The sequence below is a fragment of the Pseudorca crassidens genome, chromosome 15 (assembly GCF_039906515.1).
Source record: "Pseudorca crassidens isolate mPseCra1 chromosome 15, mPseCra1.hap1, whole genome shotgun sequence".
Lineage (NCBI taxonomy): Eukaryota > Metazoa > Chordata > Mammalia > Artiodactyla > Delphinidae > Pseudorca > Pseudorca crassidens.
In genome coordinates this window covers 63,161,427-63,176,175 of record NC_090310.1, presented here as the reverse complement: position 1 = coordinate 63,176,175, position 14,749 = coordinate 63,161,427, and the positions used below count along the sequence as shown (strand labels likewise).

The window sequence follows — 14,749 nt, the reverse complement described above, 5'->3', positions numbered from 1 at the left end:
TCTGCTGGGGTGGCTTTCTGATTCAAGTGTGAGCATCACGCATCTCTTAAGCTGGAAGGGCCCTGAGTCATCCTCCAGTTCTTAGACAGCAGGCACGAAGCCTAGCTGTAGACACTCTCCACCCCCGCAGCCTTAGCAGACATCTCCCATCTTTCCAGTGGAATCCAGATGCAGACTGAGAATCCTTCTCCACATTGCCAGACCGACATGTAAGAGAACACCTATGTACCGCCCCTCCCTTGGCCCAGCAGTTTCACTTGACAGCTGGGGGAGCTGAAAAGCAGGAACTTGGGAAAGGTCATTAGTTCACTGTGATAAAGTCTCCCAATTCCTAACACCATACTCATCACCAAACTTTTACCTCATGGACTTATGGCAGCCACAAAGACCTGCAATTGGTTCCAAGTTTAAATGGATCAAACTGTGTTCTTACCATACCTCTCTGGCCGAGCCCAGCTTATCAACATTCTTTCCCTCCTCCCCACCTTAAAGTCTACTTGAAGTCATTTGTGACTTACTCCAGTCTGGTTATAGGATGTAATTTCCAATGATCTTCCTCTTCATCAAAGAAGGATCTATTCATAATTTTACTTTTTTCTTCCAGAGGGATGAAGTTTTCTATAATAAGATGCCTGTAAGAGCACACATACATGGGTGAATAGATGGAGAAAGAATACGAATGGGGTGTTGGCTATCTGGTCCCACGTGAAGTAAGTAATAGGTAAGGGTCAAGTCACTCAGCAAACATTTACTGAGCAGGTACTATGGGCCTAGCATCATACAAAGAGCTGGTTTACAGACATGAATGACACTTGGTTCTGCCTGAGATAGACAAACACTCTTTGGTATGCTGACAGGTCTGTCCTAGGAATATGGAAAGGTCACTTACGCCCAAGGAGTAGCAGCTTGAGGAGGTGAAAGGACTAAAGAGGAAGGCAATGCCTGGGCTACGCTGGAGTGAACACGTGCTAAGTGAAGTATTTGGGGAGGGCCACTGGTACTGCTAAGCCAGCTCGTTAACGTCCAAAATGCTGAAAACAGATTAGAAATTAAACTGCCTTCCTCCAATCCTATGCATTGTTGCCCAAGGTGGAGAACTCCACATTCTAATCACCAGAACAAAGAGCAGAACGAGATGGATTTCAGTCCCTTAGACCCCTGAGAATGAAGACCATTCCTGAGAAGAGTCTCTGCCTAAGAAGCACCCAGGGAACATGGCAAACAATGAAACTGGAACCCACTGGGTTGTGTCTCTCCATGGTGATGACGATCTCCTGCCCCCTCTCTGTGTTCACTCTTTCAAAACCTCAGGACAGAACAATGCCAAAGGGGTGTTAACGTGGGAGAGACACAAAACAAACACCACAGAGGTGTAGGGTGCTATGAGAAACAGGCTGACTCACTGTTTATTCAAAAGATATTAATTAGAGGGCCTTATCTGGTGGCTCAGTGGTTAAGAATCCGACTGCCAATGCAGGGGATACAGGTTCAAGCCCTGGTCCGGGAAGATCCCACATGCTGCAGAGCAACTAAGCCCGTGAGCCACAACTACTGAGCCTATGCTCTAGAGCCTGCAAGCCACAACTACTGAGCCCGTGCGCCACAACTACTGAGCCCGTGCGCCACAACTACTGAAGCCCACGCACCTAGAGCCCATGCTCCGCAACGAGAGAAGCCACTGCAATGAGAAGCTCACACACCACACCGAAGACTAGGCCCCGCTCCCCGCAATTAGAGAAAGCCCGAGAGCAGCAACAAACACCCAACACAGCCAAAAATATATATAATAATAATAATAATTTTTAAAAAAGATATTAATAAGAGACATAGCAATGAAAATGGCTTCCTTAAAGAAAAAAATATTTTGGAGAGAAGAAATTTTCTCTTTATTCGATATTTAAGAAACTATTTTTATAACATATATATATATATTTTTTTCTTTCTGACTTTAAAGGTCCTATTTATACATTAGAAAATGTAAGAAATACAATTACACACAATTTCACCACCCAGAGATACTCTTATTATTTTGGCATATTTTGTTCTGACCTTTTTTCTAGGTGTACATGCCTAGAAAGAGGACTGACACATACATTTAATATTAAGGGCTCCTTTCCAAATTCAAAACTTAAACATTAAAAGAATCTCTTTGAAAAGTTCCTCTTTTTTTTTTTTGACCATGCCTCGTGGCATGTAGGATCTTAGTGCCCCGACCAGGGATTGAATCTGTGTCCTCTGGAGTGGAAACGTGTAGTCTTAACCACTGGACCACCAGGGAAGTCACCTGGAAAGTTCCTCTTTAAAGAAAACTTCGAGCAAATGTGGTGGAAGGACCGATATAAAAAAAACATCATTTTGCAAAACCCCTAATGAAATAATGCAGCCAAACAAAGATCATTGCTGGCTGAAACCATTAGCTCAGTGGTTCTCAAGGCAGGCTGCACATCAACAGCAGTTACAATATTTTAGCCGAACCTCATGAGAGATCAACGGTTCTCAAAGTGTGTTCACCAAACCAGCAGGAGCAACAGCTGGTACTTGTGAATGCAAATGCTCAGGCCCCACCCCAGACATACTGAATCAGATTCTCTGGGTGTGGGGCCCAGCAATCTGCATTTAACAAGCCCTTCGGATGATCTGGTGCCTGCTGAAAGTTTAAGGACCACTGCCCTAGACCAATGAAATTAGAATCTCTTAGCAGGGGCCCAAGCATCACTATTTTTGAAAACTCCTCAGGTGATTTTGGTACGCATCCAAGGTTGAGCGCTCACTTCCAGTTACAGAGAAGTAAGGGAGATAGAGCCACAAGTTAAACAGCACTGTGAAGAAGCAGACTGACAAATCCAGAGCGTGGGATGTTTCTACAGGCTACCTGCCCTAGCCTTTTCATCAAGTCAACTATGAAAAAAAGTTTTTAACAGGAAAAAGGATTGCTCCAGATTAAAATAAGCTTAAGAGACATAATAACCAAATGCAATATGTGGTTCTTATGTAGATCTTAATATTAATAAACCAAGAAAATCTGAATAGGGACAGGGTACAAGAGAAACAATGTTAATTTTGTTAGGTGGAAAGATATCATTACGTACGCAAAAATCTATTTTATTTCTTCTACACTACACTAGCAATAAACATTCTGAAAATAAAATTAAGAAAACAATTCCATATACAATAGCATCATAAAAATAAAATACTTAGGTATAAATCTAACAAAAGAGGTGCGAAGACTGCACTGAAAACTATAAACATTCTTGACAGAAATTAAAGAAGATTTACATAAATGTAAAGACAGCCCATGTTCATGGATCAGAATACTTAATACTGTTAAGATGACAATACTCTCCAAATTGATCTATACAGTCAACACAGTCCCTATCAAAACCCCAGCTGGCTTTTTTTTTTTTTGCAGAAATTGAAAAGCCAATCTTAAAGTTTATATGGAAATGTAAGGGACCCTGAATAGCCACAAAGAATCTTGAAAAAGAACAACGAAGTTGGAAGACTCACATTTCCTCATTTCAAAAGTTACTACAAAGTTACAGTAATCAAGACAGTGTGGTACTGGCGTAAGGACAGACATACAGCTCAATCGAACAATACTGAGAATTCAGAAATAAACCCTTACATTTATGGTCAACTGATTTTCAACAAGGGTGCAAAGACAATGAAAGAAGAGCCTTTGCAACAAATGGTGCTGGAACAACTGGACAGCCACATACAAAAGAATGCATTTGGAACCATACCTCAGACTTTACAAGAAATTAACTCAAAATGGATTGCAGACCTAAAGGTAAGACCTAAAACTGTAAGACTCTTGGATAACCTAAGAGAATTGCAAACCTAAGTCCACAATAAAACTTGTACACACATGTTCACAGCAGCATTATTCATTATAACTGAAAGGTAGGAACAACCCAAATGTCCATCAACTAATGAATGGAAAAAATGTGGAATATCCATACAATACCATATTGTTCAGCCATTAAAAAGAATGAAGTGCTAACATGCTACAACATGGATGACCCCTGAGAGCATGTTAATTGAAAGAAACCAGTCACAAAAGACCACATATTGTATAATTCCATTTATATGAAAGGTGGAGAATAGGCAAATTTATGGAGACAGAAAGTAGACCAGTAGTTATTAGGCTGGGGTACGCGGTAATGAGGAGTGACTGATAATTGGTACAGGGTTTCTTTGGGTGGGGGCGGGGGGCACACACAGATATTCTAAAATTAGATTGTGGTGATGACTTTACAACCCTGTAAATGTATTTTTTTTTAATGACTTGTAGGGGAGTTCCCTGGTGGCTCAGTGGGTAGGATTTCGGGCTTTCAGTGCCGGGGCCCAGGTTCAATCCCTAGTCAGGAAACTGAGATACTGTGAGCCACGCGGCACGGCCGGAAAAACAAATGACTTGTATACTTTAAACAGGTGAATTGTATGGTATGTGAATTATATCTCAATAAAGCTTTTTTAAAGAAAAGCACTGTGGTCATGTATGTAGGTATATAGGAAGGAGATAACATGAGGTAAGATTTGCTTTAAAATATTTTTATGAAAGATAGAAGACAGAAGATTGTTTATCATGGAATCTGGGTGATGGGTATTTGGCTGTTCATTATACCACTCAGAAAATTCTAGTTAATAAAAGATTCCCTTTTATCAATAGATAGAAGCCTTCTTTAAAGGCAGGAAGGTAGAGTGGAAAGGAACTTGGAGATCATCTCAGTTAACAGATGGGACCCAGAGACAGAAAATAACTTTGTTTGGAATAAACAGAAGACAGACAAGGTGGCAGGAGATGGGGTGGAGAGAAGTAGGGCCCTGTCCTCAGGGGTATGTTTCTGACTGAACACACAGCAAACCCAGCAAGTGCTAGGGGAGCCCTGGAAGGCCCAGACCTTACTTGAGTTTCAGCTCCCGGGTGAGCTCATTCTGTGTCTGTTCCAGCTCCTGCCGCTCCTTGATGTGCTCTTCTTGGAGGTCATGGATCTCTGCCTTCACTGCCTGAAGCTTGGAGAAGAGCTGGAACCGACAGGAGAGGCAGGTGAGAGGGGCAGCCCTCTAGACAACAGAGTTCTCCCTCTGCCCCAAGCCTCAAGGCACCTCTGCCTGGCCTCGTTCCTTTCATACCTTTTTGAGCTTCTTGGTCTTGATGTCCACCTCTTGCTGCAATGAGCTGTACGTCTCTTTCAGTTCCAAGGTCTCCTCGTCGCGGCTTTCCATCTGTTGCTGGATTTCTCTTTCTCGACGTTTCTGAGCAACATCGCAAAATTGATCAGTGTGCCTAGAGACAAGGTCTATACAAGAATATGGGGCTGGGGGCTGCAAATCAGGGTCTCCCGCCAGGAAGGGGCTGACACACTTCAGTTCCGTTCCCTTTGAAGAGTCTAATACAAGAGATATTCGCTCTGTCGCATTAACACAACCTCACCCCACCCCATTCTCTCCAAAAAGGCATGAAAAGTTACCTGCTCTGCAATCTCCTGCCGTTTCTGCTCCAGGATTTTCTGCTGTTCGTTTGTATGATCTACTATATTTTTTCCTCCAACAAGCAGCTTACTCTCCATGGCCTTTGTGAGGAAAAAGTAGAATCCATCTGATGAGTGGCCTCCCTCAGAACACAGCTCCTCACAGGGAAGCCCATGAAAGCTAAAGAGCTCAGGACTGAGCCCAAGGGGATGAACTCTGGGGGAAAGTATAGCGTGCTCAGCTGTACCCTTCCCATCACGGGTGGGGCTGAGGCCGCTTCACTGGGGGCTTTATCTTGGAAACACTGAAGATACAGCTTCCCCAGACATACATGAATTGCAGGTTTCTTTTTAAAAAACACTGTTTGGGTTTGTTTGTACCAAGTATTTGACCCCACTAAGAACCTATTAAGCACCTCCTATGTGCTAGGTACTGAGGATGCAGCTGTAAATACCAATCACAAAGCTGAGAGTCCACTGAGGGCCACAGACAAGCAAGCGGCCTCTTACCCTATGGAGTCGGATCCCATCAGGAGGAAAAGACCGAGTAATAAGGGGAGAGGCACACTGGAGGGAGAGAATTCTGGCTTTTGGAGGGAGTCAGGGAAAGCTTCCTGTCTCAAGGAATTAGCTAAGAAAAAAAATTTTTTTTCAGAGGGTAGGGTAGGGAGTGGTGATACATGAAGTTGGCAAAGCAATCAGGGGTCAATTCAAAAACCTCCAAGCCCTGTTAAGGGAGACTAAGCTTGACCCTGAGAACCGCAGGAACCACTGACGTGTCCTTTGAGCGTTAGGGTACAAAATCACACTTGTGTTTTAGAAACAAAACTCCCCTGCGACAGGAAGAGTAACTGGAAAAGGGCAGGCTGGGTGGAAGGAGAGCAGACAGGAGGCAGTTTTAAGGGTCCAGGCCTGGGCTAGGGCAGTAGTGGTTGGGGAGAGCAAAGTGGATGGGTCCGAGAGAGGCAGCATTCAGAGGCTTACGGGAGAGGGGCAGCAGCTAGCAATGATAACCCTTCGGAGTCTGGCTAGACTGAGAAAAGGCAGGCAGGAGCGGGCTCTGGGTGGCCGCGGGCATCTCCGTGGAAATGTCCAGTAGGCAGAGGCCATCGGGCTGGGATATCAGGAGACAGCTCTGGGCTGGCTATACAGACTGCAAGGCTTCAGCATTTATATGGTGGCTGAAGCCAGGGGAAGGATTTGCACCTGAAAAGCATGGAATCCAAAAACCCCACAACCTTGCTTTTAAGAAACTTATACCCCTGCTGCCATGTTTCAGGGAGCGCTTGAAATTTTCCTCTTCTCTCAAAACAAAGGGGCTGGACTGATTACTAACCCTCCCCTCACCACACACACCCTTCCGCCTCTAAAATTCTTTTGTCCTGTGATCTTACAGCATCCAGGGATGGAGAAAGACAGATGTAATGTCATTCTCCCATAAATAAAACTTATAAGAGGTACAGTGACCTTGAGGTGATGCTGAGTCTTGCCACACTAGGCTTCTGAGAGCTGCCCAAATATCCCAGGTTGTTTAGAGGGTCTAGGTGGTTCCTGGGCTTGAATAACAGATGTGATCTTAAAAACCAGCATGGAGGGGCTTCCCTGGTGGCGCAGTGGTTGGGAGTCCGCCTGCCGATGCAGGGGACGCAGGTTTGTGCCCCAGTCCGGGAGGATCCTGCATGCCGCGGGGCAGCTGGGCCCGTGGCCCATGGCCGCTGGGCCTGCGCGTCCGCAGCCTGTGCTCCGCGGCGGGAGGGGCCACAGCAGTGAGAGGCCCGCGTATCGCAAAAAAAAAAAAACAGCATGGAAATCAAACATGGGTACACCCAGTTACACAAGTGCAGGAGTGAGGAGGGGTGAAGTAACATAATGGAATCCCATAGTAAGCCCCTCCCTGGAACACAGTTACCTCCTAATTGTGTTGTATGTGACTCCATTTTCACACCAGGTCTTGAAAGTCTTGGAAAGGACCCCTGCCTCTGAAGTAAAATAGGACCCAGCTCTGTGAAAGGGCTACTTTGATGCCACAGATAAAGTACAGCTTCATATGGTCGGGGAAGGGGAAGCAAGAAAGAGATCACTTGTGATTTTTAAATTAATAAACATAGATACATTTTAGAGTAGAAATTGAAGTTTGCACAAATTCCATAAGATAGAACTTCAAAGGAATTCTGGGTTGTGGTCAGGCAGCGGTCATCCTCAGATTTCCAGAGCTAGCTCTGCACTCTCTTCTGCCATTAAAGCCCTGTGGCAGCCCAGAGTCCAGGCACCTGATGGAATTGTACACTGTGGACAGAAAGAACACTCAAGGACACTCACAAGGGGCGCCTCCACGCTCTAGAATACAATTCAGCCACTGCCACACAGTGGTTGACGGCAAGGGAGCCTCTGGGCGGGGGGTGGTGACGGAACTGTTCTGTATCTTGCTTAATCAGAGACACAGCATATGAAAACCACAAGGAGATACCAGTGTATATCTACCAGATATACAAAAAGTCAAGTCTGCTAATCACAAGTGTTGGTAAGGATGAGGAACAACCAGGACTCATACCCTTCTGGTAGAAGCTTCAATTCACAGGGCCACGTTAGAAAGTGACATGTCACTGTCTAGCGAAGTTGAAGCTACACACACCCTAGGACCTGCTGGTGTCAGGCAAGAAACTCGCACGCACACATGTTCTCCTGGAGCCAAGTACAAGGAATTCAGGGCAAAAAAAAAAAAAAAAAAAGAAACAGAAACAACCCACACTATCAGGAGAATGGAATACCACGGAATTCTCAGAACAACTATAAGGAATGAATCACAGCTTCAGGCATCAATATGGATAACTCTCATTAACATAACATTTAGCAAATAAAAGTAGAGCACAGTAGTGGGATTCCATTTATATAAAAGATAAAAAGTATGTGAAACTAAAACTATCTTTTATGTAGAGATATATATACACATTTGGGAAAACTATAAAGACAAGCAAGGAAAGAATAAACACCAAAACCAAGATAACAGTTACCTCTGAGCGGGCGGGGACACAAAGAGCTTGTAAAGCTACGGATGCTGTTCTGCTTCTCATACTGGGCCGGGGCGGGGGAGGGGGTACATGGGTGTTAGTCTTATTGCTGTCAAAGAAAAATTGTTTTTCTTCATCCAATTCAATTCAACAAATGTTCCTCGGACACTGGGTATCACAAACCCTAAAGAGACACCATCCTTCATATCATTTTTTTTGATAAAACAAGAAGGTTTGAAAGAAAAAAGACCACGCCTAAGGCAGGGTACAGTACCTTGATTTTGGCGCCCAGCATCTCGGCAGCATCCTTTTCCCGCCGCAGATCCTCCATCTTTTTCTCCTTCTCCTTCAGCAGCCTCATCTTCTCCTCTGCAACCAAGCTGTGGTCCTCTACAATGGCCCGCTTCTCGATCTCCAGTTTTTCTTGCTGTTCCCGCCAGTAATCATCCTTATCATCCCCTTCGTCCTCACCCTCTTCTCCCTCCTCCTCCTCCTCTTCCCCACCCCCACCCCCGCCCCCACCTTCCCTCCGCTTCTCTCGCCTCTTCCTTCTGCCAATGGACCGTTTTTCTAGCTGGGCCTTGAGCCGAGCAATCTCTTCCTGGAATTCTCGAAGGAGGGCATCCTTAGGGTCCTCATTGACCCTTGGCTTGTTCTTAATGTTCTTGGCACGGTTGGCGTATCTCAGAGTGGTTAGAGTCTCTTCTACGTTGTACGAGGCAGGCCCCACGTTGGCCACCATCACAGTTTTAGCATTGCCACCGAGAGAATCTTGGAGGAGCCTGGTAAGCTTTGAGTCCCGATATGGAATGTGAGTGCTTTTGCCGTCCACCAGGGCAGAGATGACGTTACCCAAGGCTGAAAGGGACAGGTTGATCTTGGTAGCTTCCTTCAATCTCTCCCCTTGTGCACCGGTCTTGGCCTGCCGTTCACTGCCAGCAAGATCTACAAGGTTCAATTTCCCTACCCGGATATGGTTTTCGCCATCGAGGCCCACCTCACTGCACTCGATGGTGATGACAAAAATTGCATGCGAACGGGAACTGTGCTCGTTCATGTTGGTAGCACCGACAGAACGGTTCTGGTTCCCCACATTCATCACGTGCTCTATTTCCTTCACACTCTTGGTGACAAAGGAAGACAGGTCTTTCACGTACACTCCAGTGTCCGGCCTCTCCTTGAGCTCGAGCCTTTTGGTCTGATCCTTTGAGAGGAGATCTCGGATCTCCTCCTGGTAGATCTCTAAGTAAGAAGCCCTGACCAGGTACTGTTGATTCTGGGATCGAGAGATATGGGTGAAGATGTGATCAAAAGAGTTAGGGATGACCCCTCTTTTTTCAGGGTCACCCCGGACTCCTTCCATCGTGTAGGTTTTCCCAGTCCCAGTCTGTCCATAAGCAAAAATCGTCCCATTGAAACCCTGCAGGACGGAGTCCACCAGTGGTCGGAACGTCTCGTCGTAGAGTTCAAACTGCTTGGCGTTCCAGTCGTAGACGGCATCAAAGGTGAAGGTCTTGGGCATTTCATGGGCCACTCCCTTGGGGTTCTTCACCGACACCTGCCCCAGCTTCACGTCCACATCCACCACCTTGTCGTACGAAGCAGCCTTTTCCTTGCCATTCATGGGCCGACAGCGAACCACCACCCGGACTGACTCTGAGCTTTTCAACTTTGACATGATGAGCTCTGACCGGGTCGATCTTAAGGGCTATGAATCCAAAATGAGTCTCACAATGCTAGGGTCCTATAGGAAAAACAAAACAGAGTAAGCAAGGACAGTACAGCTGTCACTGGGGGCTGCTGAAAAGCACATGACACACCCAGGTCCCCTCCATCTTGCCAACCTTCCGACAGCTGCACTTAATAACTCCACTACATTGGATATTTCCTCATGGGATCTTAACCAGCTGCAGTGGGAAAAATAAAAGCACTAGTCCACCTATAGTGTTAACTAGCTTGTCCTCCCTTCAACTGATAGTTTATCTTATACTACAGGCTGAGGCAGCTGGAAACTTTATAAAAGCCTGGGTAATCTTACGTGCTGTGGAACTACTACAGCCTCTGCACAGAGCCATTCAGAACTATCTATCTAAATTCAAAATGCACGTCCCTTTTGATCTAGCAGCTGTATTTCTAAGAATTTATCCTACAGATAGAAGGATATCTGTGTTGTGGCATCATCTGTGGTAGCAACAGATTTCAGGCAACCCCAATTCCCATCAAGAGGGGACTGATTAAATAAATTTAATATATTTAATATATACAAATCCTGGAATCCTGGGCAGTTACTAAAGAGAATGTGCTAACCTAAACGCAATCCTAAAAGAAGATATGTTGTTAAGTGAAAAACGCAGATGAGGAACAACGTGTATAGTACAATTTACATATGCATGCTACAATGTAAATATACATGTAAAAGTGGTAACAGTGGCAGCCTCAGCAGGGGAACTATGGGCCCAGACAGTGTGTATAGTACAGTTTACATATGCATGCTACAATGTAAGTATACATGTAAAAGTGGTAACAGTGGCAGACTCAGCAGGGGAACTATGGGCCCCCGATGACACTCAGAGGTCTAGAGAGAGGAAAATGACTTTTCACAATACAATTGTTTGTACTGTTTGAATTTCCTATCTTGTACTGATAATACTTTTCCATTCTAAAATCATCAACTATGGCTTGTGCAAAATGTATTCAAATAAACAAGGATGTGGGATAATACATTACAAAGAAAGCACTTATCCAATCAATAAATTTAATACAATTTGAACGCAAATACGAAAATAGATGTTAAGAAATTTTTAAATAAAACCAAAAACAGAACTTCATTTGGTGCTGAAAAACTCAGGCAGCAGAAGCAAGTATGATTAAATGGGTCCTTTGGGAAGGGGTACGGAGCAAGCAGATCAGAGCAAAGCGGTATGTATGAGGACCTTAAACTCCCGAAAACCTCAGTGCAAGAGTTTTTAAACAACAGGTAATTCACATGGTTCTTGACTCAAAAGGCCCTTTGGTGACAGGTCTCTCTCCTTTACCTGTTCTCCAGCCACCCAGTTCCCTGCTTACAAGGTGAGTGTTATTAGATTTTTATCCTCCTGAACTAGTTTATGCATAACAAGCAAATATGTATTAATACATACTTACCCTCTCCCTTTTTACACAAGTGTAGTATGTTATACACAGTAATATGCAGTGTCCTGCATCTTGCTTTTTTTCATTAGACAACCTATCTTGGAGTTTGTTCCCCTCAGTAAATGCAGAGCTGCCTTATTCTTTATGACAGCAGCAAACTATCCCTCTGTATGGAAGCACCATTATTTATTTAACCCCTACCCTAGCACTTAAGCTGTTTCTGATATGTTACTGTGAAAAACCTAGGACCACATCCTTTCATGTGTGGGAAAATCTATCTGTAAGGATAAATTTCTAGAAGCGCAATTGCTGGATCACAGGATATACACATTTGTGATTTTAGTAGCTACTTGAACAGTAATAACAGGATCCTTTTTAGTTGTGAGAATGACCTATTCTTTGCCAACAAAAGGTGGGAAAATGTGAAGCAGGGCTGGGCCGCTCTAGGTATATATGCTGCAAGTTAATAAATACAGAGTCAATATATTCCTCCGTTGGTCTTTCATAAAAACATTGTTCTGCTGCTAAGCGCATGGAAACATGAAAAGTTACTTTTCATACTTCTTCTAGTTGTTATATTAATAGAATAATGTTGTCTAGAATGCAGAACCAGAAGACCTCTTACCCTCTCGTCACCCATTTTCTGTAAAACCTGTAAAACAGGGGTAATTCTTCGTTTTGGATGCTTGTGAGACTAAAAGCCACTTACAAAGGTGGAAGTGCTTTGTGAACTAATATAAAGCTGGATTAAAATTAACTAATACAGTTTCATCCGAAACCCTTGTCAAAGGGTCATTCCAGAGATTACTAGTGAGCCCTAATTTTATGCATTAAAAAACAGAAAGGGGTGGGTGGGGAACGGGTCACTGGAGAGGATCAATTCTTTTACATTACATACCCGGGAAGAGGCCGAGCTGTCCAGCTTTTACCTATCAAAACACTGTGGCCCCAAGCCTGTTTAATAAAAAAAGCCTGCGGCAGGTTTTCTTGCAGATCTTGATGTTCAGATGCTTCTGTTACAGCTGCATATATTTTTAAGCTCTCCAAAACAATAAAAACAAAGGAATGACAATGACCTACAATAATCTTAAAAATCTTTTAAAAAGAAGTAATTCCCAAAGCCTGAGTCCCCTTAATTAAATCTCCTTGATTTGGAACACAGAACACCATTTCTTTTCTGAACTCACAGAGCTCGGCTGAGCTAGTCATGTACTACTGACATATTATTTCAGGAAGATGGACTAATTTAATTTCCTGCCACCAGGGCTTAAAATCTCGCTGTGGGTCCTCCTCAAAGGAGAAGGTTTTCTTGGAAGGATGCCCTGATTCTCTTTCTTTACTTTATTACCTTCCTTCTCCTTCTTCTGGTCAGTCTAATTACAGTGATAAATCTTTAAAGGAACTCACAACATTGCCAGGAAAGAAGGAACCACAGGTCAGCAGTTCAGCATTTTTGTCCTGAATACTTTTTCTGCTAGAACTTGTCATCTCGATGTTAACAACCACTATTTGAATGGCTACTACACGAGAAAAATTGAGTCTTCCCCTAACTTCATCTCTTTTGTCCGCTGAGGAAATCAGTTGCACATTTCTCATGGCAGCCACTCTCTTCCAGAATCTTTGAGGACTTCCCTGGTGGCGCAGTGGTTAAGAATCCACCTGCCAATGCAGTGGACACAGGTTTGAGCCCTGGTCCGGGAAGCAACATGCCACGGAGCAACTAAGCCCGTGCGCCACAACTACTGAGCCCACACACCTAGAGCCCGCGAGCCACAACTACTGAGCCCACGCACCTAGAGCCCCTACTCCACAACGGGAGAGGCCACCGCAACAACAAGCCCACGCACTGCAGTGAAGAGTAGCCCCCACTTGCTGCAACTGGAGAAGGCCTGCGTGCAGCAACAAAGACCCAACACAGCCAAAAATAAATAAATAATTTTATTAAAAAAAGAAACTTACATGATTGGATTCACGCTCTCTCACCCTTGCTAGCTGTCATGGAGTCCACCTCAAATTCTAGAACCAGGTGCAGACTGGATGCTTAGTAACTACTGGCTTCCTATAGAGATTCTAGAACAGAGGTCACAGACTGATCACATTCTACCTGCCCCCTCTGCCCCAACTAGAGAAAGCCCGCATGCAGCAACAAAGATGCAATGCAGCCAAAAATAAATAAATAAATTTAAAAAAAGAGAGCGGTGTTGTTAAAAACAAAAAACAAAACCCCAGCAATTCCACGTCTATATTTGTGTATGTCCTGGTGAAAAACCTTTGCACCTGTGCACAAGGAAACACAGACAAGGGTGCTTCCTGCAGCACTGTTAAAATAATAGAAAACTGGAAACAACCATCCATTTATAGAGGAACTGAAAAATAAAATATGGTATACTCACATTACAGATAGTATACTATTCAGCAGTTCAAAGTAATAAATTAGAGCAGGGGTCAGCAAATGACAGCCCACAGGCCAAATCCAGTCCATAGCCTGTTTTAGTAAATAAAGTTTTATTGGAACACAACCATACCCCTTTGTTTACATATCATCTATGGCTGCTTTAGCTATAAAATAGCACAGCTGAGGGCTTCCCTGGTGGCGCAGTGGTTGAGAGTCCACCTGCTGATGCAGGGGACACGGGTTCGTGCCCTGGTCCGGGAAGATCCCACATGCCGTGGAGCGGCTGGGCCCGTGAGCCATGGCCGCTGAGCGTGCGCGTCCGGAGCCTGTGCTCCGCAACGGGAGAGGCCACAACAGTGAGAGGCACGCGTACCGCAAGAAAAAAAAAAAAATAGCACAGCTGAGTAGCTGCAGCAGACAGTATGGCCCACAGAACATAAAATATTTACCACCTGATCTTTCACAAAAAAAGTGTGCCAACCCTGAACTAGAGTTATATATATTTACATGGCTAAATAAATAGGTTGAGTGGAAAAGCAAGCTGCAGAGTGATGATTATGACTAAAAACTTAGAAAACAATATGGTGCTCATGGATTTGCATTAATGTATACGTAAGTATTCCCCCAAATGGGTAGAAGGATATACAACAATTTATGATAGTGGCTGTCCAAGTTGGGCAGGGTGAAATGTTAAGAATGGGACAAGAAATGTGAAGAATTTTTCAATTTTATCTGTAATA

General features: G+C 44.2%; 1 protein-coding gene across 4 annotated transcripts in view; it reads right to left on the bottom strand.

The window, feature by feature from the left end:
* The window catches only part of KIF3B (kinesin family member 3B), a 37,928-nt gene that overhangs the window by 6,811 nt on the left and 16,368 nt on the right, over positions 1 to 14,749 (bottom strand). For all 4 annotated transcript variants that reach the window (XM_067707812.1, XM_067707813.1, XM_067707810.1 and 1 more), the window contains 5 exons: positions 8,757 to 10,226; positions 5,475 to 5,576; positions 5,137 to 5,259; positions 4,910 to 5,028; positions 519 to 632 (listed from right to left, as the gene is read on the bottom strand). In XM_067707812.1, coding sequence (XP_067563913.1) covers positions 519 to 632; positions 4,910 to 5,028; positions 5,137 to 5,259; positions 5,475 to 5,576; positions 8,757 to 10,160 — 1,862 coding nt within the window. In that variant the 5' untranslated portion in view covers positions 10,161 to 10,226. The remainder of the gene's footprint in view (positions 1 to 518; positions 633 to 4,909; positions 5,029 to 5,136; positions 5,260 to 5,474; positions 5,577 to 8,756; positions 10,227 to 14,749) is intronic.